Source organism: Staurois parvus, unplaced genomic scaffold (assembly GCF_062004578.1).
Source record: "Staurois parvus isolate SC_StPar_1 unplaced genomic scaffold, SC_StPar_1.0 ptg003760l, whole genome shotgun sequence".
Classification (NCBI taxonomy): Eukaryota; Metazoa; Chordata; class Amphibia; order Anura; family Ranidae; genus Staurois; species Staurois parvus.
Window position 1 is genome coordinate 66194 of NW_028321556.1, and position 24584 is coordinate 90777.

Below are 24584 nucleotides of genomic sequence, written 5' to 3' on the forward strand. Positions count from 1 at the left end.
CATTATGGGTTCCCTCAAGGGGCTGAGTGTATCTGTAAGGCTAGATCTTCAGAGCACCCCAATCCTTCTTACATCGGATGTCAAGAGCCCCCCTCATCACCATCAGAGGACAGAAATCCCCCACCCTCCCTTACATCACAGGGCACCCCCTTTACCTTGTGCTGCTGCCAGAAAGAAGCTGGGGGCAGAGCTGGGAAGCAGAAAGTGCAGGGTCTGGAGGAGGTCTAAAGTCAGTTGTTGGGAGTCTGCTGAATGCTGAGATCAGGAAGGTGGAGACTAGGGGGTGCTGCGGCTGCACAGAGAGGAGCAAGATCTGTAGGAGAAGTTATGTACTCCTCTCTGCTGCCGACTGCTGGTCAAGGCGAGGGCGGAGATGAGGGGGGTGCCGCAGCTGCACAGAGAGGAGCAGGATCTGTAGGAGTTCTGTCCTCCTCTCTGCTCCCGACTGCTGGTCAAGGTGAGGGCGGAGATGAGGGGGTGCTGCAGCTGCACAGAGAGGAGAAAGATCTGTAAGAGGAGGAGTTCTGTCCTCCTCTCTGCTGCCGTCAAGGTAAGGGTGGAGATGAGGGGGGTGCCGCAGCTGCACAGAGAGGAGCAGGATCTGTAGGAGGAGTTCCGTCCTCCTCTCTGCTGCCAACTGCTGGTCAAGGTGAAGACAGAGATGAGGGGGTGCTGCAGCTGCACAGAGAGGAGCGAGATCTGTAGGAGGAGGAGATCTGTCTTCTCTGCTGCCGTCAAGGTGAGGGTGGAGACGAGGGGGGTGCCACAGCTGCACAGAGAGGAGCACGATCACCCCCTCTCTCTCTCCCCCCCCTCCCCTCTCTCTCCCACTAACTCTCTTCTCTCTCTTCCACCCTCTTTCTCTCCCTTCTCTCTCTTCTCTCACTCTCCCCCCTCTCTCTCTCCCTCCCCCTCTCTTCCGTCTCTTGCTCTCTCTCCCCCCTCTCTTTCTCTCCCTCTCCCCTTTCTGTCTCCTCATCTCTCTCTCTCCCCTCTCTCTTCCCTTTGTCTCCCCCTCTCTCCCCTCTCACTCCCCCCCCCTCTCTCTCTCTTTACAATCCTTTTAAAAAGGCCAAGTTCACCTTTCCAATTGAATTTCTAATGAATTCAGCCCCCCCAGTAAAATTTTGGAAAGGCAAAATCTAATCAGATAAAATGGGTGGATGGAGGCGGGGGGGGAATCACTCCCTGCTGGCCGGGATTTATTATAAAATTCATAGCAAATCAATACATTTATTCAGCAGAATCCCCGCTTAGCACTGCCCGGCCTGGACATAAATAATTGAAATCAAGAATCCCCGAGGGGGGGGAGTTTAAGCTGAACTCCAGCCAGTTATAAAAAGACACAAATTAATGCAGCTTTGTATTCATTAATACATCATGAAATGCTTTTTTTTTTTTTTTTAACTATTTTGTATCTAAATTTTACTTGGTAAACACATCTTGCATCGTGTACAGAAGCTCACCACTAGTAGGGGAGGGGCTTGTCTGGGAGCCATTCAGGTGTGCTGCATGCAGATATGCTGACAAGGCGTACGCTAACAGGAGGAGAGAGCAGAGGGATGATGTCGTCATTCTCCTGCTTTATTAATGTCTAGTTAGCATGTTGTGCGGGGGGGATAGGACATCGCTGTATTCCTTCACTTTAAGTGGTGTCATCACCGTGGCTGTGCTGTCTGACAGAGCAGTGTAAATCTCTGGAATGGTTGGTCAGCAATAAAAAAAAAATCAGAAGGTAAAATAGTTCCTATACAGGCGTACCTCGGTTTACGTATTTAATTCGTTCTGCAGCACTTTTCATATTGCGGAAAATCCGGAAACCGAAATGTGATTTCCCGTAGGAATGCATTGAAAACCAATTAATCCGTTCCAGAGGTCAGAAAAAAGTAAAAAAAAGTATTTTATCTGTTCAAAACTTTTTACAAAGGGCACTTTAACCCCTCGCCTACCGGGCGCTTCTATCCCCTTCCCGCCTACCGGGCGCTACTACCCCCTTCCCGCCAACCGGGCGCTTCTACCCCCTTCCCGCCTACCGGGCGCTTCTACCCCCTTCCCGCCTACCGGGCGCTTCTACCCCCTTCCCGCCTACCGGGCGCTTCTACCCCCTTCCCGCCTACCGGGCGCTACTACCGCCTTCCCGCCTACCGGGCGCTTCTTCCCCCTTCCCGCCTACCGGGCGCTTCTACCCCCTTCCCGCCTACCGGGCGCTTCTACCCCCTTCCCGCCTAGAGGGCACTTCTACCCCCTTCCCGCCTAGAGGGCACTTCTACCCCCTTCCCGCCTACAGGAACTTGTGGGTGGAACTGGTGGATGGTACTGCTGGGCACTGATAATCAGTGCCCTGATGATCGGTGCCGATCCCCGCTCTGACAATTGCCGGTTCTCGGCAGTACTTTCCTCGCGCTCTGACAGCGTGAGAAAGTGCAGCCGAGAACCGACAATTGCATTTCCCCGTAATCAGCGTGTCATTGGACACGTGGTAAAAGGCCGCTGTGATTGGCCTTTTACCACATCACGTGATCAGCTGGGCCCATAGGACACAGCGATCACGGAGATCGCCGGGTGAGTGCCCCCGGGGCCGTGCAGGAGAGCGCGTTCTGAGAGGACGTCATATGACGTCCACCCAGAACTGGCCGGCCGCACTTCAGTCATTCGGCTATCTGCGGTCGGCAACTAGTTAAAGGCATAAATACTGTACAGGGACATGATTAAAAATTAATTCATAAATGCATTGAAAACCAATTAATCCGTTCCAGAGGTCAGAAAAAAGTAAAAAAAAAAAAGTTTTATCTGTTCAGAACTCTTTATAAAGTGCACTTTAAAGGCATAAATACTGTACAGGGACATGATTATAAAAAAATTTCATAAATGCACTGAAAACCAATTAACCCGTTCATATTGCGAAAAAAATTACTAAACCGAGGCGTTATTTTCAATGAATTTTCATTCGTAAACCGAAAGTTACGTTAACCGAGGTGCGCCTGTATGTGTATTCCATGTACTGCATGCATTGAGCGGTTTTCCTCGTATTTAGCTTTAAAGGAAATCTAGGGTCACAGCATACACTGTGATTGTATAACATCAGCATTGAAATCGATCGTGCAATTCCAATCACATAAAACATTAACAGGCGGGAAAGGCGGGCAGTGGCTGCACTATGTAGAAAGTGGCAACTCAGAACTCCACTGAGAATCCAGCATGTCCAGGGGATCAGTGGAACCTATTATATATATATATACAGTTGTGTTCAAAGTAATAGCCGTCAGACATCACTAACCGGATCAATCACTGTTTTTGGTGGAAATGATATTTCTACATGGCAAATAATTTCCTAGCAGGTGTAGTAGAGTAATAGAAATCCAACAGACCCAACAGTCATGACATGCATGCTGCTGATTCTGTGTCATTGAATCACTCATTGAAAGGGGCGTGTTCACAATAATAGCCGTGTGGAGTTCTATTAGTGAGGTCATTCATTCTTTGATAAACAGGTGGCAATTATTGCCCTTATTTAAGGAAGGAAGGCAGCAAATGTTGGACATGCTGGTTACAGTGCATTTCTCTCTGAAATTCTGAGGAAAATGGGTCGTTCCAGACATTGTTCAGAAGAACAGCGTACCTTGATTAAAAAGTTGATTGGAGGGGAAAACATATAAAGAAGTGCAGAAAATGATCGGCTGCTCAGCTAAAATGATCACAAATGCTTTAAAATGGCAACCAAAACCTGAAAGACGCGGAAGAAAGCGAAAAACTACCATTGGAATGGATAGAAGAATAGCCAAAATGGGGCGGACTCAGCCAACAATCAGCTCCAGGAAGATGAAAGAAGGTGTGACGTTCCCTGTGAGGACTGTTACAATTAGAAGACGCCGATGTGAAGCCAAGCTATCTGCAAGAAGTCCCCGCAAAGTCCCACTGTTGGGAAACAGACGTGTGCTGAAGAGGTTACAATCTGCCAAAGAGCACATTGACTGGCCTAAAGAGAAATGGGGCAACATTTTGTGGACTGATGAAAGTAAGATTGTTCTTTTTGGGTCTAGTGGGCGGAGACAGTTTGTCAGACGACCCCCGAACACTGAATTCAAGCCACAGTACACTGTGAAGACCGTGAAGCATGGTGGTGCAAGCATCATGATATGGGGATGTTTCTCATACTACGGTGTTGGGCCTATTTATCGCATACCAGGGATCATGGATCAGTTTGAATCCATCAGAATACTTGAAGAGGTCATGCTGCCTTATGCTGAAGAGGAAATGCCCTTGAAATGGGGGTTCCAACAAGACAACGACCCCAAACACACCAGTAAACGTGCAACATCTTGGTTCCAGATCAACAAGATGGACGTTTTTGGAGTGGCCAGCCCAATCCCCGGATCTTCATCCAATAGAAAACTTGTGGGGTGACATCAAAAATGCCGTTTCTGAGGCCAAACCAAGAAATAGAGAAGAACTGTGGAATGTGGTCCAATCATCCTGGGCTGGAATACCTGATCACAGGGGCCAGAAGTTGGGGGACTCCATGCAACACAGATGTACAGCAGTTCTCAGAAACTGCGACTACAACCAAATATTCATGAAGTCATTCAAAGGAAAGCAAAATCTTCAAACATTTCTCAGTTTATATAGTGAATGTTTGAGTTTGTAAAGAAGAATACAAACACGGCCATTTTGAACCGTCTAATATTCACTTTTCTTCAAATTTTTTAGAGGAACAACACAAATTTGATGTATTTTTCTTCATGTTGTGATTTGGAATAGAATGTGTCGTGTTCCCAATGCATTTGTGTGGATGGAAATAAAAGATATTAGAAGGATTTTCAGCTTTATTCACTTTTTTCAACACACTGCTATTATTTTGAACACAACTGTATATATATATTTTTGTTATTATTTTGGACCTCTAGGATTTGTACATTGACACAAGGACGAGGCACGTTGAAGCATCTCCATGAAATGAGCATGCGCAGGAAGATTTTTACCAGCTCCCACAATACAAACAATAATAACATAACATAAACAACATAACAATACAAACATTAGATATATCAGACAATCCGATATTCTTGAAAAATCTTCATGCACATTGTGAGCTCTGTCTGCCTGCTGGCCGTCTCTTTCCACAACTTCCCGGATTCCCAGCATGCTTTGCAGCTTCTCCTTCATTTCTAAGGACTAAGTGTCCTTGCTGCCTGCAAGCAGTGATTCCTGTACTGGCTCCGCCTCTTCAAACTCCACCTCTCACACCTTTGTAGTTCATAAGGCAGGCTCTGTGAAATGTGTGACACAGCAGTGCCCACTCACAGGGCATAGTGACTACGAGTCACAGAATTCCAGGAAGGAAACGTGTGAGGGGCGCCACAAAATGAGTCCATAACTTTGCTCAGATTAACATCTTGTCACCAACTGTACTCATACACTATATTGCCAGACGTATTGGCCCCGCCCTCCAAATCATGTGATTCAGGTGTTCCAATCCCCTCCGTGGACACAGGTGTATACAATCAAGCCCCTAGGCATGCAGACTGCTTCTACAAACATTGGTGAAAGAATGGGTCGCGGTCATGCAACACTGTATATAAATGAAATGTGTGTCATTTTTTCCCACAAATAGAGCTTTGTTTCGGTGGTATTTGATCACCTCTGCGTTGTTTTTGGGTTTTTTCTCCGCTATAAACAAAAAAAGACTGCCAATTTGGAAAAAAATATATATATTTTTTTACTTTTTGCCTGAAAACATATCCAATAAAAATGAAAAAAAATTAAATTCCTTCATAAATTTAGGGCAAAATGTATCCCGCTCCATGTCTTTGTTTACAAAAAATCCCAATAAGTGTCTAATAATTGGTTTATGTAAAAGTTATAGCGTCTACAAATGGCGGTATAGATACTGGAGTTTTTATGTATTTTTTTATACTAGTAATGGCGGCGATCAACGACTTATAGCAGGACTGCGGCGGGCATTCTGACAATGGGGGGGAACTGACTATCTGCCACTCACATCACCAGTGACACCAATACAGTGATCAGTGCTAATAAAAAGCACTGACACTGTAGTAATGGCACTGGGCAGAAAGGGGTTAACAACTGGAGCGATCAAAGGGTTAACTGTGTGTTAGGGTGTGATTAGATTGTTTACTGTTTTGTGTTTCACTAGTTTACACACAGATCTCTCTCCTCTCAGCGCCGCCGAAGATCATCGAGTCCCAGCCAGGAATTGCTGGCCCGAACCTGATGATTGACATCCTCAGCAGCCAACAGCAGCGCATGTGCAGCAGGAAACCGGCTGTGAAGCCGCAAGGCTTCACTGCCACTTTCCTTTAATCAACATGGCGGCGCCAGCACCCAATTGAAGAAGTGGCTTGGGGTCAGGGGCGGACTGATAACTCATGGAGCCCCCAGGCAATAGGGGATCATGGGGCCCCTGTGTCCTTGCCCACACTAAAAGCACACCCAAAAAAGCCTATAAAAGGAACCTCGGGCATTTCATGGGGCCCCTACTGACCCTGGGCCCTTGGGCAGTGCCAGAGTGCTTGAATGGTCAGTCCGCCCCTGCTCGGGCTGAGGACACTGCTGGATCCCTGGACAGGTGAGTGCCCTAATATTAAAAGTCAACAGGTACAGTATTTGTAGGGGCAGAACAGTGGCTAAGTGGTTAGCACTTCCACCTGACAGTACCGGGGTCGTTGGTTCAAATCCCAGCCACGGCACCACCTGCCTGGAGTTTGCATGTTCTCCCTGTGCCTGCGTAGGTTTCCTCCGGGTACTCCAAAGACATGCTGGTAGGTTAATTGGCCCCTGTCTAAATTGTCCTAGTATGTGTATGTATGAATGTAAGTTAGGGACCTTAGACTGTACGCTCCTCGGGGGCGGGGACTGTTGTGGATGTACAATATATATATATATATATATATATATATATATATATATATATGTGTGTGTAAATCGCTGTGTAAATTGATGGTGCTATATAAGTATCTGAAATAAATAAAAATACAGTCAGGTCCATAAATATTGGGACATGGACACAATTCTAACATTTTTGGCTCTATACACCACAATGGATTTGAAATGAAATGAACAAGATGTGCTTTAACTGCAGACTGTCAGCTTTAATTTGAGGGTATTTACATCCAAATCAGGTGAACGGTGTAGGAATTATAACAGTTTGCATATGTGCCTCCCACTTATTAAGGGACCAAAAGTAATGGGACAATTGGCTTCTCAGCTGTTCCTTGGCCAGGTGTGTGTTATTCCCTCATTATCCCAATTACAATGAGCAGATAAAAGGTCCAGAGTTCATTTCAAGTGTGCTATTTGCATTTGGAATCTGTTGCTGTCAACTCTCAAGATGAGATCCAAAGAGCTGTCACTATCAGTGAAGCCATCGTTAGGCTGAAAAAAAAACAAAACAAACCCATTAGAGAGATAGCAAAAACATTAGGCGTGGCCAAAACAACTGTTTGGAACATTCTTAAAAAGAAGGAACGCACCGCTGAGCTCAGCAACACCAAAAGACCCGGAAGACCACGGAAAACAACTGTGGTGGATGACCAAAGAATTCTTTCCCTGGTGAAGAAAACACCCTTCACCACAGTTGGCCAGATCAAGAACACCCTCCAGGAGGTAGGTGTATGTGTGTCAAAGTCACCAATCAAGAGAAGGCTTCACCAGAGTGAATACAGAGGGTTCACCACAAGATGGAAACCATTGGTGAGCCTCAAAAACAGGAAGGCCAGATTAGAGTTTGCCAAACGACATGTAAAAAAGCCTTCACAGTTCTGGAACAACATCCTATGGAGAGATGAGACCGACATCAACTTGTACCAGAGTGATGGGAAGAGAAGAGTATGGAGAAGGAAAGGAACTGCTCATGATCCTAAGCATACCACCTCATCAGTGATCATGGTGGTGGTAGTGTCATGGCGTGGGCATGTATGGCTGCCAATGGAACTGCTTCTCTTGTATTTATTGATGATGTGACTGCTGACAGAAGCAGCCGGATGAATTGTGAAGTGTTTCGGGAATATTATCGGCTCATATTCAGCCAAATGCTTCACAACTCATTGGACGCTTCACAGTGCAGATGGACAATGACCCAAAGCAGCCTGCAAAAGCAACCAAAGAGTTTTTTAAGGGAAAGAAGTGGAATGTTCTGCGATGGCCAAGTCAATCACCTGACCTGAATCCGATTGAGCATTTCACTTGCTGAAGACAAAACTGAAGGGAAAATGCCCCAAGAACAAGCAGGAACTGAAGACAGTTGCAGTAGAGGCCGGGCAGAGCATCACCAGGGATGAAACCCAGCGTCTGGTGATGTCTATGCGTTCCACACTTCAGGTTATAATTGACTGCAAAGGATTTACAACCAAGTATTAAAAAGTGAAAGTTTGATTTATGATTATTATTCTGTCCCATTACTTTTGGTCCCTTAATAAGTGGGAGGCACATATGCAAACTGTTGTAATTCCTACACCGTTCACCTGATTTGGATGTAAATACCCTCAAATTAAAGCTGACAGTCTGCAGTTAAAGCACATCTTGTTTGTTTCATTTCAAATCCATTGTAGTGGTGTATAGAGCCAAAAATGTTAGAATTGTGTCTATGTCCCAATATTTATGGACTTGACTGTAGCTGCTGACTTTTTTTTTTTTTTTTTGGAGGGGGAGGTCCAGGGACCAGAACTCTGCTTTAATGGGAGTGGGCTAAAAATAATTAAAATTCAGTGTAGAAGTGAGTATATACATTTACATTTTGAACGTGCATATGCTTTAAGCTCACAATATATGTCTCCAATCACTTTCATTGCGACTAAATTATTTACTGGCATTTTCTGGCACGGTTTCTTTACATCTGTAAATCAGTATTTTTTGCTAGAAAATTACCTATATATATATATAATTTTTTTTTAGCAAACACCCTGGACAATTGTTGCAATTTTTTATGTACTGTGGTATTTATGCAGAGGTTTTTCAAATGCAATTTTTTGGGGGAAAAAATACACTTTAATGAAATAAAAAAAAAAAACACAATATATACTCCAATTTTTTTTTTGTAAAATATCAAAGTGGGTGGTATGCCAAAAAAATAGATACCTAACATGTCACGCTTTAAAATTGCACACGCTTGTGAAATTGCAACAAACTACGGTACTTAGAAATCTCCATGGCTGACGCTTTAAAAATTTCTACAGGTTACCAGTTTAAATTTACAGAGGAGGTCTAGTGTGAGAATTGTTGCTCTTGCTCTGATGTTTGTGGGGATACCTCACGTGTGGGGTTTCAACACCGTTTACATATGTGTGCGTTCACCACTGCGCACGGGGGGGGGGCACTTTAAACTTTTTTTTTTATTATTTAATTTTTTTTTTACACTGTCCCTTTATTTACTTTTTTGTACACTGTCCCTTTAATTTTATTTTTTTTTACACTGTCCCTTTAATTTTTTTTTTACATGGTCCCTTTTTTTTTAATCACTTTTATTCCACTTTTATTATGCAAACACCCCTTGTGATAGAAATAAGCAGTGACAGGTCCTCTTTATGAAGCGATATGAGGACACTAAGACCTCACATCTCTCCTCTACAATGTAAAGTTTTAGATAAAAAAATATTAGAAGATAAAAGAATAAAAGATAAAAAAAAAAAAAAAAAAAACATGCATTGATCCAATACTTTAAAAGAAAAAAAAAACACAAAAAAAGGCCTCGTTTACAAGGCTCTGGAAACTGGAAGTGAGGTAATGACGTCGCTCCGGTCCTCCAAGGGAATAGAGATGAGTGGCGGCCATCTTTCCTCCACTGATCTCTGTGCACAGCGCCGGGATCGTTGGATGGGTTCTCAGGTAAGGTTGAGAGCCACCAGGCAGCAGCCGTGGGTGGGGGGCAATTTTTGGCACCTGTGTCGGTGCCTATTTTCATATCACCCTAAGGCCGGTAGGGGTGTTTTCGGCCAAAAAGTTTCGGCCACCTAAATTTCGGTGCATCCCTAAAAATCAGTGTTGAAAATCTCACTATTTATCTTTGAAAAAGTGGTTCCCCGCGCTAAACCTTTCATCTGATCTCTAAATTGCCGCATTTGTAAATGTCAAAAGCCAAAAAGAGGAATAGTAGTGGTAAAAAAAAAAAAAAAAAACAACACTTGTGGGTTTAACTAATTTTTTTGTTGTTGTTGGACTCTCCTTTACGGGGCGTGGCAGGGGGTGTATCCTAGGCTAAATACTTTGCTAATAGGTGTCCTTTCTTCCCATCTCAGAAGGTTGGGAGGTTTGCCCAAGCTGCATTTTTTCAAAGCAATTTAGGAGAGTTTAGCAGTTTTTGGACGTTTATTTATTTAATTAGGTAGAATTTTAATTTATTCTGTCCTTCGAAATGAATTAATGCTGAAGTACTAAAAAGGCGCCTAGCGCTTAGGCGGCTCTCAGCGTCCAGCATTCTTGGAGCCAAAATTTCCTCTCCTGAAGGCCATTTTTAGGGAGTTCAGAAAACGTCCTCTACACTCCCCTGCTACTAAACTGCTGTCTAGGGGTAGTTCATGGGCAGGAAAAAACCCTCCAAAAACATGCGTTTAGGAGCAGCAGTGTGCATTAGGCCTTACTGAGAGATCAGGAAGGGGTTCCGCTGAGTCCTGTTGTGGCAGAAAGAACTGTTGGGCTCTTGCTTGAGTTCCACCTGGCTGGTGAGACCTTGCTGACACCTCTAGTAGTCTGGAACTTACCTAGGCTGAGATAAGTGCTGCACAGATCCACTTTTCAGGACTACAGTCTAGTCTAGTCTCCTGTTGAGCAGTACCGTGTTCTAGGATTCTGATTGGAGACTGAAATGACAAGGTCAGCCTCACTTGTGTCACTAGACCTGACCCCACTGGAGGTGGAACAGAGGGTGTCTAGGAACCAGGAGGACAAGCGCGCCAGCAGAAGTTGTTTGCAGCTCTTGCGGTTGGATATTTTGGAAGACTGATGAACCTCCGATTCAGGATCAGTAGTGATATGCAGCGCTGATATGGTAGGTCGCCAGGTGTGCACCAGAGCAAGGCAGGAAGCTGGGATAGGAGACGAGACAGGAGCAGTGTCAATGGAAATAGCCGGGGTCATCAACGGGCGGACAGCGAGGTACCAAATCAGAAGCAAACCAAAGTCAGGAGCAGAGCCAGGGTCAGGAACCAGTATCAAGCAGGAGAGTAATCAGAGTCAGGTCAGGAACAAGCCGGGTCAGCAACAAGGAAATCACACAGGAACGAGCAGGAAATGGGGAACAGCTAAAGACCAGTCAGCACTCAGCACAGGCAGAGGCACCTTTTAAATAGTCCGTCTGATGCCAATCTTCACCGTGCGTGTGCGTGATCGTGCATCTCTGTGCACATGTGCACGTCTACTCACCAGCCATCTCATGGAAATTCCCTTACAGATTCTCTTTTCTTCATTTATTAGCCGAAAAGGTGAACTTATGCTACAAGCTGGCCTTCTCAACCAGGGTTCTGCAAAACCCCAGAGTTCCTCCAGAGTTTGCTAGAGGTTCCTTGAGCTATGGCCGATTGATGTCCAATTTGATGTTGCCCTCGTAATTCTGGGGCCAATTCCACTTTGCGGAGGCAGCGGCAGCATGTGGTTGATCTTTTAGATGTCTGTAAAGTTGGTATTGTGAGCTCCACTGTAAGGGGAGTATATTTCCCACTGGCCCCTAAGGAATCGGTTTACAATGGGTTCCCCTGGGGTACAAAGGTTGACAAAGACTGCTATAGGCTATTGGAATGCTTCTGAATCTGAAAATTGGTATATTACAGCTCAGCACCTTGGTTACAAACATTTCTCGAAGTGTTCCTCGCCTTTTAACCAATTGCAATAAACACATTTCTGCATTTTGTAGGTCCTGAAACATTTGAGGCACCTAAACTTCACCAATAACATGGGGGAGCAAGTGGACTTCAATGACTTTGGAGACCTGGTGGGGAATTACACCATCATCAACTGGCACTTGTCCAAAGAGGACGGCTCGGACGAAGTGGTCTTTGAAGACATCGGCCACTACAACGTGTACGCTCGGAAGGGGGAGAGGCTTTTCATTAACGAGAGCAAGATCCTGTGGAGTGGATTCTCCCGAGAGGTAGGTCGTTATTTTGGGGTCTCCGCCGGTGACACTGGAGGTCTTTTTTTTTCATGTTCCTGACTTATAAGAGCACTATAATGCAGAATACATTGTAGTAAAAGATGAAAGCTTCTATACTCGCCAAAATGATGGTTATTGGTTGGTGGGTCCAGTTTTGGACATCCACCAGTCAGTTGTTTTACCGTTACGGCCAAGTGGCTCCGGAGCTACCAACACTTGGTGCTTGTCCATTTCTTGGCTTGGGTTACCATTGTTTTTCAGTGCGTTCCAAGTCCCATACTCCTCCTGTACAATCCAGCCAGTATTGGATATAAATGTGTTGGATAAGGTGGGCTTCTAGCTGTGTTGGTAGCATAAAAGATGCTCGGCATTCTGATTGTCCAGGGTTCCAAACAGGACACCGCCAGCTTGTTAGGTACCCGGCTGTCACGTGGAACCAATGGGTTCAACACACAAAGCAGTAAGACCACCCCAGGCTAGTTTACAGTTCACCGCAATCTACAGGTGGGTGCACATCCAGCTCGCCAATGCGGAGTATGCTTGAATCAAAGGATGATGGCACAATCCAGCAAATAATGGCTGAATGGAGTACATACAAGCAGCAAGATGTCTCTAATGCATTTCAGGCTAAATATATGCAAGATAGCAATGGCTGCCAGGTAGTTACATTTTTAGAAGGTGGCAAAGGCAGCCCCCACAAATCCTCTCCATAGTTTGCTTAACCACTTTCCGCCCAAGGACGTACCTGTACATTGTTGGGTTTGAGTGGTTATGCCGGGGCCATGGCTGCACCTTCAGCCATGACCCCGGTATCTTTTTTTTTTTTTTCAGCCAGTGATGCTAAATAAAGTAAAAGTGTTCCAGGCGGCTAATTAGCCGCTGGATCACTGTTTTGGCAGAAGGGTGTCCCTCCCTTCCCAGGCTGTCCTTTCTCACCACGGAGCCCGGGACTGAAGCCAGTGGCCGGATGACTATAGAGATGACCAACCTACATGGAAGAAAAATATATTTGAAATATATTTTTTAAATTATTCTTCCCAAATATATTGACATACATTTGAAATGCTACAATTTTGGCCGTATTTAATATATTTCAAAATATATGTTTACAAATATTTTTCATATATTTTGTAATATATAAAAAACGCATTACAACATGCAGTGTGTGTGTGTGTGTGTATATATATATATATATATATATATATATATATATATATATATATATATATATATATATATATATAAATACACACACTGCATGTTGTACTGCGTTTTTTATATATTACAAAGTATATGAAAAATATTTGTAAAATATATTTTGATATATGACTTTTTTTATATGTTAAAAAAATCTGAAGAATATAGTTTAAAAATATATATTTTTAAAAATAATTTTCATATATAATAATAATAAGTATATATAATTCATATATATATATATATATATTATATATATTTATTTATATATACATATATATTGTATATATATATATATATATATATATATATATATATATATATATATATATATATATATATATATATGAATTATACTTATTATTATTATATATGAAAATTATTTTTAAAAATATATATTTTTAAACTATATTCTTCAGATTTTTTTAACATATAAAAAAGTCATTTTATCTCTTCCACTCACTCCATCAGTATCTCCTAATTCTTCCCCCCCCCCCCTCTATCTTTCTTCTTTTATCTTTTTCGTCTTTCTGTTCACTTTTGGCTCCCTCCTCATGCCTCATACAGAACCTCATACAGACCACCAGGTCCTTGAGAACAGTGCTCCTTTTCAGTTACTCATTCAGGTCCTATCTTCCCTTGTACCACTGTACACCTTTGTTTTCCTATGGTTCCTCGCTACGTTTTTTTAAAAGTGAGCAGCTACAGTTTTTGTAGCTGCTGACTTATATTTTTTTACATTTTCACTGGAACTCCACTTTAAAAATATATATAATGTTTGCAGATTCAAAGTAGTTTTCCAGCAAAAAATTCAGAATTTTACATGTAGGAGCGGAATGTCTGAATTGTCCTGAAATACCTCAGTCAGGAAAATACCTCATTATGGTCACTAGATGGAGATGAAGATCACAGGAAATAAACATATTCTACAAAACATAGGGATTGTTTGTGAGGGTTGAGCAAATGCATATGAGCTTCGCTCAGCAGACCTTTGTACAAATAGGTAGACTGCTTCATTTCTCATTCCTCTATCACAGCTGTGCTCTCACCCACATGGAAGAGAAATATATTTCCAATATATTTAGAAAAGAAATGATAACTGTGACATATATTTACAATATATTGGCCTACACTAATATATTTTAACATGTACTCTTAAAAAAAAAATATGTAAATTTAAATATATTTTCTAAAGGCATACATTTAAAAACATATTTTAAATAAAAAAAAAATTTAGATTTGTTTTAACATATCACAAAGTCATTTTAACATATATTTGTAAATGCATTCCAGAAACGTAGATTAAGTGTATTTTCAAAATTGAATACAGCCAAAATTGTAGTATTTCATATATATATCTATATATATCTATATATATATATATATATAGATATACATACATACATACACCGTATGTTGAAATGCAATTTTTATATATTAAAAAATATATGAAAAAAATTTTTTAAAAAACATTTTCAAATATATGTCTTTGAAAATACATTTAATCTACATTTTTGGAATGCATTTACAAATACATGTAAAAATAATATGTTATTGACTTTGTTATATGTAAACAAAATCTGAAGAAAATATTTAAGAATGTTTTTAAATATATGCCTTTAGAAAATATTTAAATTTACATTATTTTTATTCATATATTTTGTAGTAAAAATGCATTTCAACATACAGTACACACACACACACACATATACATATATATATATTTTTTTAAATACTACAATTTTGTCCGTATTCAATATATATTATATATATATATATATATATATATAATGTGTATTGAATACAGACAAAATTGTAGTATTTCAAATATATATATATATATATATATATATATATATAAAATATATTGAATACGGACAAAATTGTAGTATTTAAAAAAAAAAAAAAAAAAAATATATATATATATATATATATATATATATATATATAGATAGATAGATAGAGAGATATAGATATGTGTGTGTACTGTATGTTGAAATGCGTTTTTACTACAAAATATATGAATAATATTTTTGTATAAATACATTTTCAAATATACTGTATGTCTTTAAAAATACATTTAATCTACATTTTTGGACTGCATTTACAAATATATGTAATAATATGTTAACGTTACTTTTTTATATGTTAAAAACAATCTGAAGAATATACGGTATTTTAAAAAAATATATTTTTCACATATTTTGTAATATATAACAAATGCATTTCAACATGCAGTGTGTATATATATATATAATTATTATTATATTATTATTATACAGGATTTATATCGCGCCAACAGTTTGGCTATTATAATCCTTTTACATTTTAAATTCCTTTTTCAAATGACATTCTGAAGCCCATTCTGTTTACCATCAAACTGATTGGAAAGTAACAATGTAACGACTACAGATGATCCTCTTACCTCTCCCCGGCAGGTCCCGTTCTCCAACTGTAGCCGGATCTGTCATGAAGGCACCAGGAAAGGGATCATAGAGGGTGAACCGACCTGCTGCTTCATGTGTGAGCCGTGCCCCGATGGGGAGTACTCCGATGAGACAGGTAAATGGATGGGGGGTCCCGGAAACAGGACGGAGCCTTTCAAGGTTCCCATTGTTTGATTCTGTGTCATGAGGCTTCTAGATCAGGGGTCTCAAAGTGGTGGCCCTCCAGCTGTTGCAAAACTACAAGTCCCATCATGCCTCTGCCTATGGGAATCATGCATGTAACTGTCAGCCTTGCAATGCCTCATGGGACTTGTAGTTTGGCAACAGCTGGAGGGCCACCACTTTGAGACCCGTGTTCTAGAGGATCGGTGGACGGCATTTGATACCCACCATAGTGCTGCTCGTTGTCCCCAACCAAAAAGAATCCAAACTGAAGAACGCCAGTAATACGTGACAGTTTACGCTTCACGTTCACACAGGGGCGGACTGACAACTCATGAGGTAATAGGGGATCATAGGGCCCCTGTGTCCTCGCCCACACTCAAACCGCACCCAAAAAAAGTCTATGAAAGGTACCAGGGGCATCTTATGGGGCCCCCTACTGACCCCGGGCCCTCGGGCAGTGCTAGAGTGCCCCGAATGGTCAGCCCGCCCCTGCGTTCACATCTACACCCAGCTACTGGAAGTTGACTTCATTTACAACCCAGCATGTCACTGCCTGATACTGTGGAGATGTACACGGTCCTGGGACTAGTAATGCTTAAAGTGTTACTGAACCCCCAACAGTACAATCAGTCTGTAGATGCAGTGAAGCATGCTTGTTATACTCACTGTGGGACCTAAGGGGTTAGTCCTCTGCATTGTGAAAAAAAGGCTGTTTGATCCTGTCTTCTCTGCCCCTCTTCTTGTTGAAATTACCACCTGACACAGACTGAATCCATAAACACATGCTCAGTTTGGTGTGTATTGCTAGAGGGTTTTTTTTTCTTGGGAGGGTGCAAGTGATCAGCACAGGGCCAATCAGCACTGTTCAGACAGAGGTCAGGTGTTCTGCATCCTCCTAGAGCAGAAAGAAAACTCCTCCTACAAGATGTAACCAGTGCTCTGCTGGACATTGATAGAAGTCACAAGACTGCTATATACTGCTGATGAGAAAAGGTATTTTGTACTCTGTTTATATTTACTAAAATAATTGCATTTCCATGTTGTGTGTACTGTGGGAGACCAGATAGTGAATGCGGGGTCCGGGGAGACCGGATATAGTGAATGCGGGGTCCAGGGAGAGCAGATATAGTGAATGCGGGGTCCGGGGAGAGCGGATCTAGTGAATGCGGGGTCTGGGGGGAGCGGATATAGTGAATGCGGGGTCCGGGGAGACCGGATATAGTGAATGCGGGGTCCTGGGAGAGCGGATATAGTGAATGCGGGGTCCGGGGAGAGAGGATATAGTGAATGCGGGGTCCGGGGAGAGCAGATATAGTGAATGCGGGGTCCGGGGAGAGCGGATATAGTGAATGCGGGGTCCAGGGAGAGCAGATATAGTGAATGCGGGGTCCGGGGAGAGCGGATCTAGTGAATGCGGGGTCCGGGGAGAGCGGATATAGTGAATGCGGGGTCCTGGGAGAGCGGATATAGTGAATGCGGGGTCCGGGGAGAGAGGATATAGTGAATGCGGGGTCCGGGGAGAGCGGATATAGTGAATGCGGGGTCCTGGGAGAGCGGATATAGTGAATGCAGGGTCCGGGGAGAGAGGATACAGTGAATGCGGGGTCCGGGGAGAGCGGATATAGCGAATGCGGGGTCCGGGGAGAGCGGATATAGCGAATGCGGGGTCCGGGGAGAGCGGATATAGTGAATGCGGGGTCCGGGGAGAGAGGATATAGCGAATGCGGGGTCCGGGGAGAGCGGATATAGTGAATGCGGGGTTCTGGGAGAGCGGATATAGTGAATGCGGGGTCCGGGGAGAGCGGATATAGTGAATGTCGTGTGAATGTCGGGTCCGGGGGGGGGGGGTTTAGTAACACTTCAAGGGAAATTCCCTCCGCTATACACAGACAGCAAGAGAAGACATAACAGAGGTTCAAACAATTCTCTACTTCATCTAAAATGAAAAATCCAATGTTTTTTTCTAGAGATACTCAGCAATAAGTGGACGGTCAGGCATCAGCACCATCACCCCCCCCCCCCCCCCATTGCTGAGCGCTCCATGACTTTAGAAAGGAAAGGATGCAGTGTGCAGAACAGGACTGTACACACACAGCTCTGATCAGTCGCACCGTTCTGCAAGCCTGCTATTGCCTGCTGCTACGCCTAGACAGTAAAGCCTCTGAAATTTGGGCTGAAGCCAACCAAAGCCATGCAGGTGTTGAAAGAGCTCCTGTATGCAGCACTCCTGTGAACAAGACCTTGCAGTAATTCATGGGCTTGTAGAGGGAAATCAGCACAAGCCGGCGTAGAGTCCACTGGTCAGGGTTTGGCCCATTGGTGCTGTGAGTGGGCCATCTAGTGGCAGATCTGTATAGTACTTAGGCAAGCAACACTTCATGGTCCTCATCCAGCTTTCGAGAGGCCAATGACAGGGCACCTTCAATCAGGTTTTACATTGAAATGATTTGACAAGAAAGGAATTGGTAAATCCACATCTTCAGTGACCACGACATTCCTATTCTGTATCAAACTGAACCACCATTGGCCCTGAAAACACATCCCACGTGGGGTGGCAATGACTCCACGAAGTTCTTGCAGCCCTCATGTCTTCACCCCCTTCCTGCCCAGGCCAATTTTCAGCTTTCAGCGCTGTCACACTTTGAATGTCAATTGCGCGGTCATGCAACACTGTACCCATATGAATATTTTAGCATTTTTTTAGACAGATAAAGCTTTATTTTGGTGGTATTTATTCAACGGGGATTTTTATTTTTTTTGCTATATAAATAAAAATGTCCAAACATTTTGAAAAAAAATTTTGCAAACAAATAATCTTTCTTCATAAATCTTGCCCAAATTGTATTCATCTATCTTTTTAGTTAAAAAAAACAAAAACAAATTAGTTTAAAGCCAAAAATTATAATTTTTCACAAAACTTTTTTACGTTTTTATTTTAGTTTTTTTTAACCCCTTGGCGCCGGCGCCTCCCGGCCCTTTAAGGGTTTCAGAAGCCGGGAGGTGGGCGGGGTTTTAGGGTCATGTGGCCGCCGTGATTTGCTGTCACGGTGGTCACAGGATCAGGAAAGGTCCCGATCGAAAGAGGAAATCGGGACCTTTCAGTGACTACTGGACATGTGTGCTGGGCGCGCGCTCTCAACATATATGCTTTTCTTAATTGCACACAAATGTGCGGCCGCTCAGCGTCTAGGCCCAGACATCGGGAGGCCGCACATTTGTGTGCGGCCGGCGTGAAGAGGTTAACATACTGTCACCCTAGCAGTACAGTGTCACCATGGTGACACTGTACTACTTGTGGGGGGTGATGAAGATTTTTTTTTTTTTTTACACTGATTGCTTTTACACCCATAAAGGCTGTAAAAGCAGTCATTCCTCCTTCTCTCTGGCTGCATTCCTGCAGTCATTGAGAAATACTGTGTGAGCTGTGATTGGTCACAGCTTGTCACATGGTACAAGGCTGTTGCGAATGGCCCTGTACCATGTGACCTCTGTGATCATTCACAGATTTCACATGTAGTAAGCAATGATGTCAGGAAGTGACATCTTGTTTACTACTGTTCATGTGGCCAATCAGTGATCACATGATCGGGACCTCACACAGAGGTCCCGTAGAGTGATCTGTGTCTGGAGGACACAGCAGGCACTGATCACGGTGCACGTGCTCCCAGGGAGCGCGCACCGGCAATGGATGCGGAGGGACATTTAGAAACGTCCACCCGCATCAGCAGCGCTCCCTTCCGGACGTCTATCGGCATGGGCCAGACGGGAGACTTGGTGGCTGGTAATGGAAGAAGGGCACAGACATGGTAGATGGCGAAGGAAGGGTGGTGCAGGCTTGGTGGGTGGTAATGGAAGAAGGGCACAGACATGGTAGATGGCGAAGGAAGGGTGGTGCAGGCTTGGTGGGTGGTAATGGAAGAAGGGCACAGACATGGTAGATGGCGAAGGAAGGGTGGTGCAGGCTTGGTGGGTGGTAATGGAAGAAGGGCACAGACATGGTAGATGGCGAAGGAAGGGTGGTGCAGGCTTCGTGGGTGGTAATGGAAGAAGGGCACAGACATGGCAGATGGCAAGGGAAGGACGGTGCAGGCTTGGTGGGTGGTAATGGAATAAGGGCACAGACATGGTAGATGGCGAAGGAAGGGTGGTGCAGGCTTGGTGGGTGGTAATGGAAGAAGGGCACAGACATGGTAGATAGCGAAGGAAGGGTGGTGCAGGCTTGGTGGGTGGTAATGGAAGAAGGGCACAGACATGGTAGATGGCGAAGGAAGAGTGGTGCAGGCTTGGTGGGTGGTAATGGAAGAAGGACACAGACATGGTAGATGGCGAAGGAAGGGTGGTGCAGGCTTGGTGGGTGGTAATTGAAGAAGGGCACAGACATGGTAAATGGCAAGGGAAGGACGGTGCAGGCTTGGTGGGTGGTAATGGAAGAAGGGCACAGACATGGTAGATAGCGAAGGAAGGGTGGTGCAGGCTTGGTGGGTGGTAATGGAAGAAGGGCACAGACATGGTAGATGGCGAAGGAAGGGTGGTGCAGGCTTGGTGGGTGGTAATGGAAGAAGGACACAGACATGGTAGATGGCGAAGGAAGGGTGGTGCAGGCTTGGTGGGTGGTAATTGAAGAAGGGCACAGACATGGTAAATGGCAAGGGAAGGACGGTGCAGGCTTGGTGGGTGGTAATGGAAGAAGGGCACAGACATGGTAGATAGCGAAGGAAGGGTGGTGCAGGCTTGGTGGGTGGTAATGGAAGAAGGGCACAGACATGGTAGATGGCGAAGGAAGGGTGGTGCAGGCTTGGTGGGTGGTAATGGAAGAAGGACACAGACATGGTAGATGGCGAAGGAAGGGTGGTGCAGGCTTGGTGGGTGGTAATTGAAGAAGGGCACAGACATGGTAGATGGCAAGGGAAGGACGGTGCAGGCTTGGTGGGTGGTAATGGAAGAAGGGCACAGACATGGTAGATGGCGAAGGAAGGGTGGTGCAGGCTTGGTGGGTGGTAATGGAAGAAGGGCACAGACATGGTAGATGGCGAAGGAAGGGTGGTGCAGGCTTGGTGGGTGGTAATGGAAGAAGGGCACAGACATGGTAGATGGCAAAGGAAGGACGGTGCAGGCTTGGTGGGTGATAATGGGGTGCTGCAGGGCACATTAGGTGGTGAGGGGAGATGGGCCTAGGCATGGTGGGTGAGGGAAGAGGGCTGCAGGTGTGGCTGGTGGTAAGGCACGGGGGAGCTACAGGCACTGTAGGTGGTAAGAAAAAGCAGCCCAGGCATGGTGGGTGGGTGGTAAGGGAAGGGGGCTGTAGGTGCGGTGGATGGTAGGGAAATTTGGGGTCCAGGCACAGTAGATAGTGAAGGAAGGGGTCCCAGGCGTGGTTGGTGATGAGGGAAGGCAAGCACACAAGTGGTGGTTAAGGAAGGCGGGGCTGTAGATGAAATTTTAATGTAGCAAACAGGGCAAGGGGCTTTATAATCCAGGGTCCACCAAAATCCTCAGCAGCGGACTGTGTCTCTGTATTAGGAACCATCCACATAGGTAAGTGAAAACACTGTATTTCCCCCATGATAACACTCTTCTCTTTTCCAGATGCAAGCGCTTGTGAGAAATGTGCTGCAGAATACTGGTCCAATGAAAACCACACATCCTGCGTTGCCAAGGAGATCGAGTTCCTGTCTTGGACAGAACCATTTGGGATTGCTCTCACCATGTTCTCCATCTTGGGAATATTCCTGACGTCCTTTGTCCTCAGCGTGTTCATAAAATTCCGCAACACACCTATCGTTAAGGCAACAAACCGCGAGCTCTCCTATCTCCTGCTCTTCTCATTGTTGTGTTGCTTCTCCAGTTCCCTCTTCTTCATCGGTGAGCCTGAGGATTGGACATGCCGGCTGCGGCAACCAGCATTCGGCATCAGCTTTGTGCTTTGCATCTCCTGCATTTTGGTAAAAACCAACCGCATCCTGCTGGTGTTTGAGGCCAAAATCCCCACGAGCTTTCAGCGGAAATGGTGGGGCCTAAACCTCCAGTTTCTTCTGGTTTTTCTGTGTACCTTTGTGCAGATCGTGACATGCATCATATGGCTATACACAGCGCCTCCGAGGGCAGCTAAGAATCATGAGGATGAGATCATATTCGTCATTTGCAATGAAGGATCATTGATGGCGCTTGGGTTCCTGATTGGATACATTTGCTTGCTGGCTGGAATCTGCTTTTTCTTTGCTTTCAAGGCACGAAAGCTACCAGAAAATTTTAACGAAGCCAAATTTATCACCTTCAGCATGCTCATATTCTTCATTGTCTGGATATCCTTCATTCCAGCCTATGTAAGCACCTACGGGAAGTACGTTTCGGCTGTTGAGATCATTGCCATTCTGGCCTCGAGTTTTGGCCTGTTGGCTTGCATCTTCTTCAACAAAGTCTACATCATCCTGTTCAAACCATCCAGGAACACCATCGAAGAGGTCCGCTGTAGCACTGTGGCTCATGCTTTCAAGGTTGCGGCCCGAGCCACTCTGAGGCGCAGTAATGTGTCCCACAAAAGGTCCAACAGCTTGGGAGGATCTGCAGGCTCTACCCCATCGTCCTCCATAAGCAGCAAGAGCAACCATGATGAACATTTCACCGCTGCTGAACGAGCCAGGAGCTGCAAGCAAAAAGTCAGCTTTGGCAGTGGCACGGTCACCTTATCCCTGAGCTTCGATGAACCTTCCAAGAATTCAGTGTCCAACAAGGTCATGAAGTCAAAGAACTCCCTGGAAGGGAAAAACAGTGATGACAGTTTGATGAAACATAAAGCTTTACTCCCTCTCCAAAACAGCGATGGCGGAAGCGAGTCCAGTTTCCGAACAGCCTGCAACGTTGACGAGACGGAGAATCATGAGTCGACCAGCCAAGCCAGCCCCGAAAACCAAAGCATGGCGGCTTCTTCAGCTCAAACAGAGAATGCGAAGAAGGAGATTGATGGAACGATCACAGAAAATATGATTAAATCTTAATTACGATCTTACCGTTCAACTGACTTCGATAGGGAATGAGATCTTTCAAATTGAACAAAGACTCATCCTGGATGGAACTTGCATTAAAATTTAAAGGAGACTTCTCTCTCCATTTGTGTATCAATGTTGACTGATTGAAGGAACATATATGACAAAATGTATACAATCCTATATTTGGCATTTCATATTCACATATACTTCCTGTTGGGGACAATTTTTCTGTTTGCTGTAAGAAAAAAAACAAAAAAAAAAAACATTTCCAGTTTGAAGAACTGCAGTAGTGACAGACCCGTTGTAGGTGAATTATTGACCTGTGGTAATCGATGACCTTATATTTGTGTATATGTACCCAGTTAAAGCTATTTGAAACCCGTGAGTTGCTCGTACTGTGGTGCCGACTCGTTTTCCGATGCCTGGTAGGGAGGGGTGGGGGGCTTGGTGGGGTTACATTGGTGAACCTGGTCTAGTCTGTCTGCATTGGTGGTATTGAAAATAACAAATAAACTGTAAACATAGTAATTGTCATATTTTATTTTATATGAAAAAAATCTGCTTTCTAAAGAAAACAAAGTTTTGGTGGCAAGTGCCAAGGTGAGCGCCTATAGAGGATCCAGTGCCCAAACAGTGGTGTACTTAGACTTTGTGCTGCCCTAGGCAACACAAAAATGTAGCGCCCCCTCAATGAGAGGGCGCGAGAGTCAATAAGTGTTTGTATTTATATATGATTATCCTTCTCCCCCCCCCCTTCCCTCTCCTCTCTCCCCCACCTCTCCTCTCCCTTCCCCCCCTCTCTCTCCCCTCTCCCCCTCTCTCCTCCTCTTCCCCCTCTCTCTCTCCTCTCTTCCCCCTCTCTTCCTCTTCCCCCTCTCTCTTCCCCCTCCCCCTCTCTCTTCCCCCTCCCCCTCTCTCTTCCCCCTCCCCCTCTCTCTTCCCCCTTTCTCCTCTCTCTCTCCTCTCTTCCCCCCCCCTCTCTCTCTCTTCCCCCTCTCTCCTCTCTCCCTCTTCCCCCTCTCTCCCTCTTCCCCCTCTCTCCTTTCTCTCTCTTCCCCCTCTCTCCTCTCTTACCCCTCTCTCCTCTCCCTCTTCCCCCTCTCTCTCGGATTGTAATAGGGCTGCACGCACACACACACCTCTTCCAAGGGCTGCTGATCTCCGGGCAGCAGGAAGGGGGGGAGGTGTGTGCAGTCCCATACGTTCTGTCAATGTAGGGGAGGCAGGGAGATCCCACAGAACACAGCACAGCTCACCTCCTCCGGGTTCTTTCATCTCTGCCACTTCTCTCCCTGCTCCAGGCTGTCCCCTTGTCCTGGCTCGTCAGCTGCTGGAGGGAGAGGTATAGGAGCATCGCTCTGCAACTGCCCTCCCCCACATCGATCTTCCTGCTGTCCGGGCCACTGCAAGAGTACCGAAGGTACCGCTCTGATGGTGGCCCTGCATGGCTCTGTCCGCCACTGCTCAAAAGGTCCCTTCTTCTGGGGGTGGTGCCGCCCCCCTATAAATTGCAGCCCTATGCAAACACCTTGCGGTAGATACGCCCCTGGCCCCAAGCAACATGGCATCCCAAATGTGTGAGGTCTGGGTATTGCTCTCAAGGTTTTACTGATGTGTCAGTCCGAAGGCACTGCTTGGTTGATTCGGTCAGAGAACTGCTTCCTCGCCGCTGGGACACAGGTACCAAGG

General features: G+C 44.7%; 1 protein-coding gene across 1 annotated transcript in view; it reads left to right on the forward strand.

Annotated features, from left to right (window-relative positions):
- Positions 1 to 23423, forward strand: part of CASR (calcium sensing receptor) — a 73119-nt gene extending 49696 nt beyond the window's left edge. Inside the window, exons 4-6 of the mRNA XM_089668037.1 lie at positions 11861 to 12097; positions 15736 to 15859; positions 21496 to 23423. Coding sequence (XP_089524163.1) covers positions 11861 to 12097; positions 15736 to 15859; positions 21496 to 22904 — 1770 coding nt within the window. The 3' untranslated portion in view covers positions 22905 to 23423. The remainder of the gene's footprint in view (positions 1 to 11860; positions 12098 to 15735; positions 15860 to 21495) is intronic.
- The last annotated feature ends 1161 nt before the right edge of the window (positions 23424 to 24584 follow it).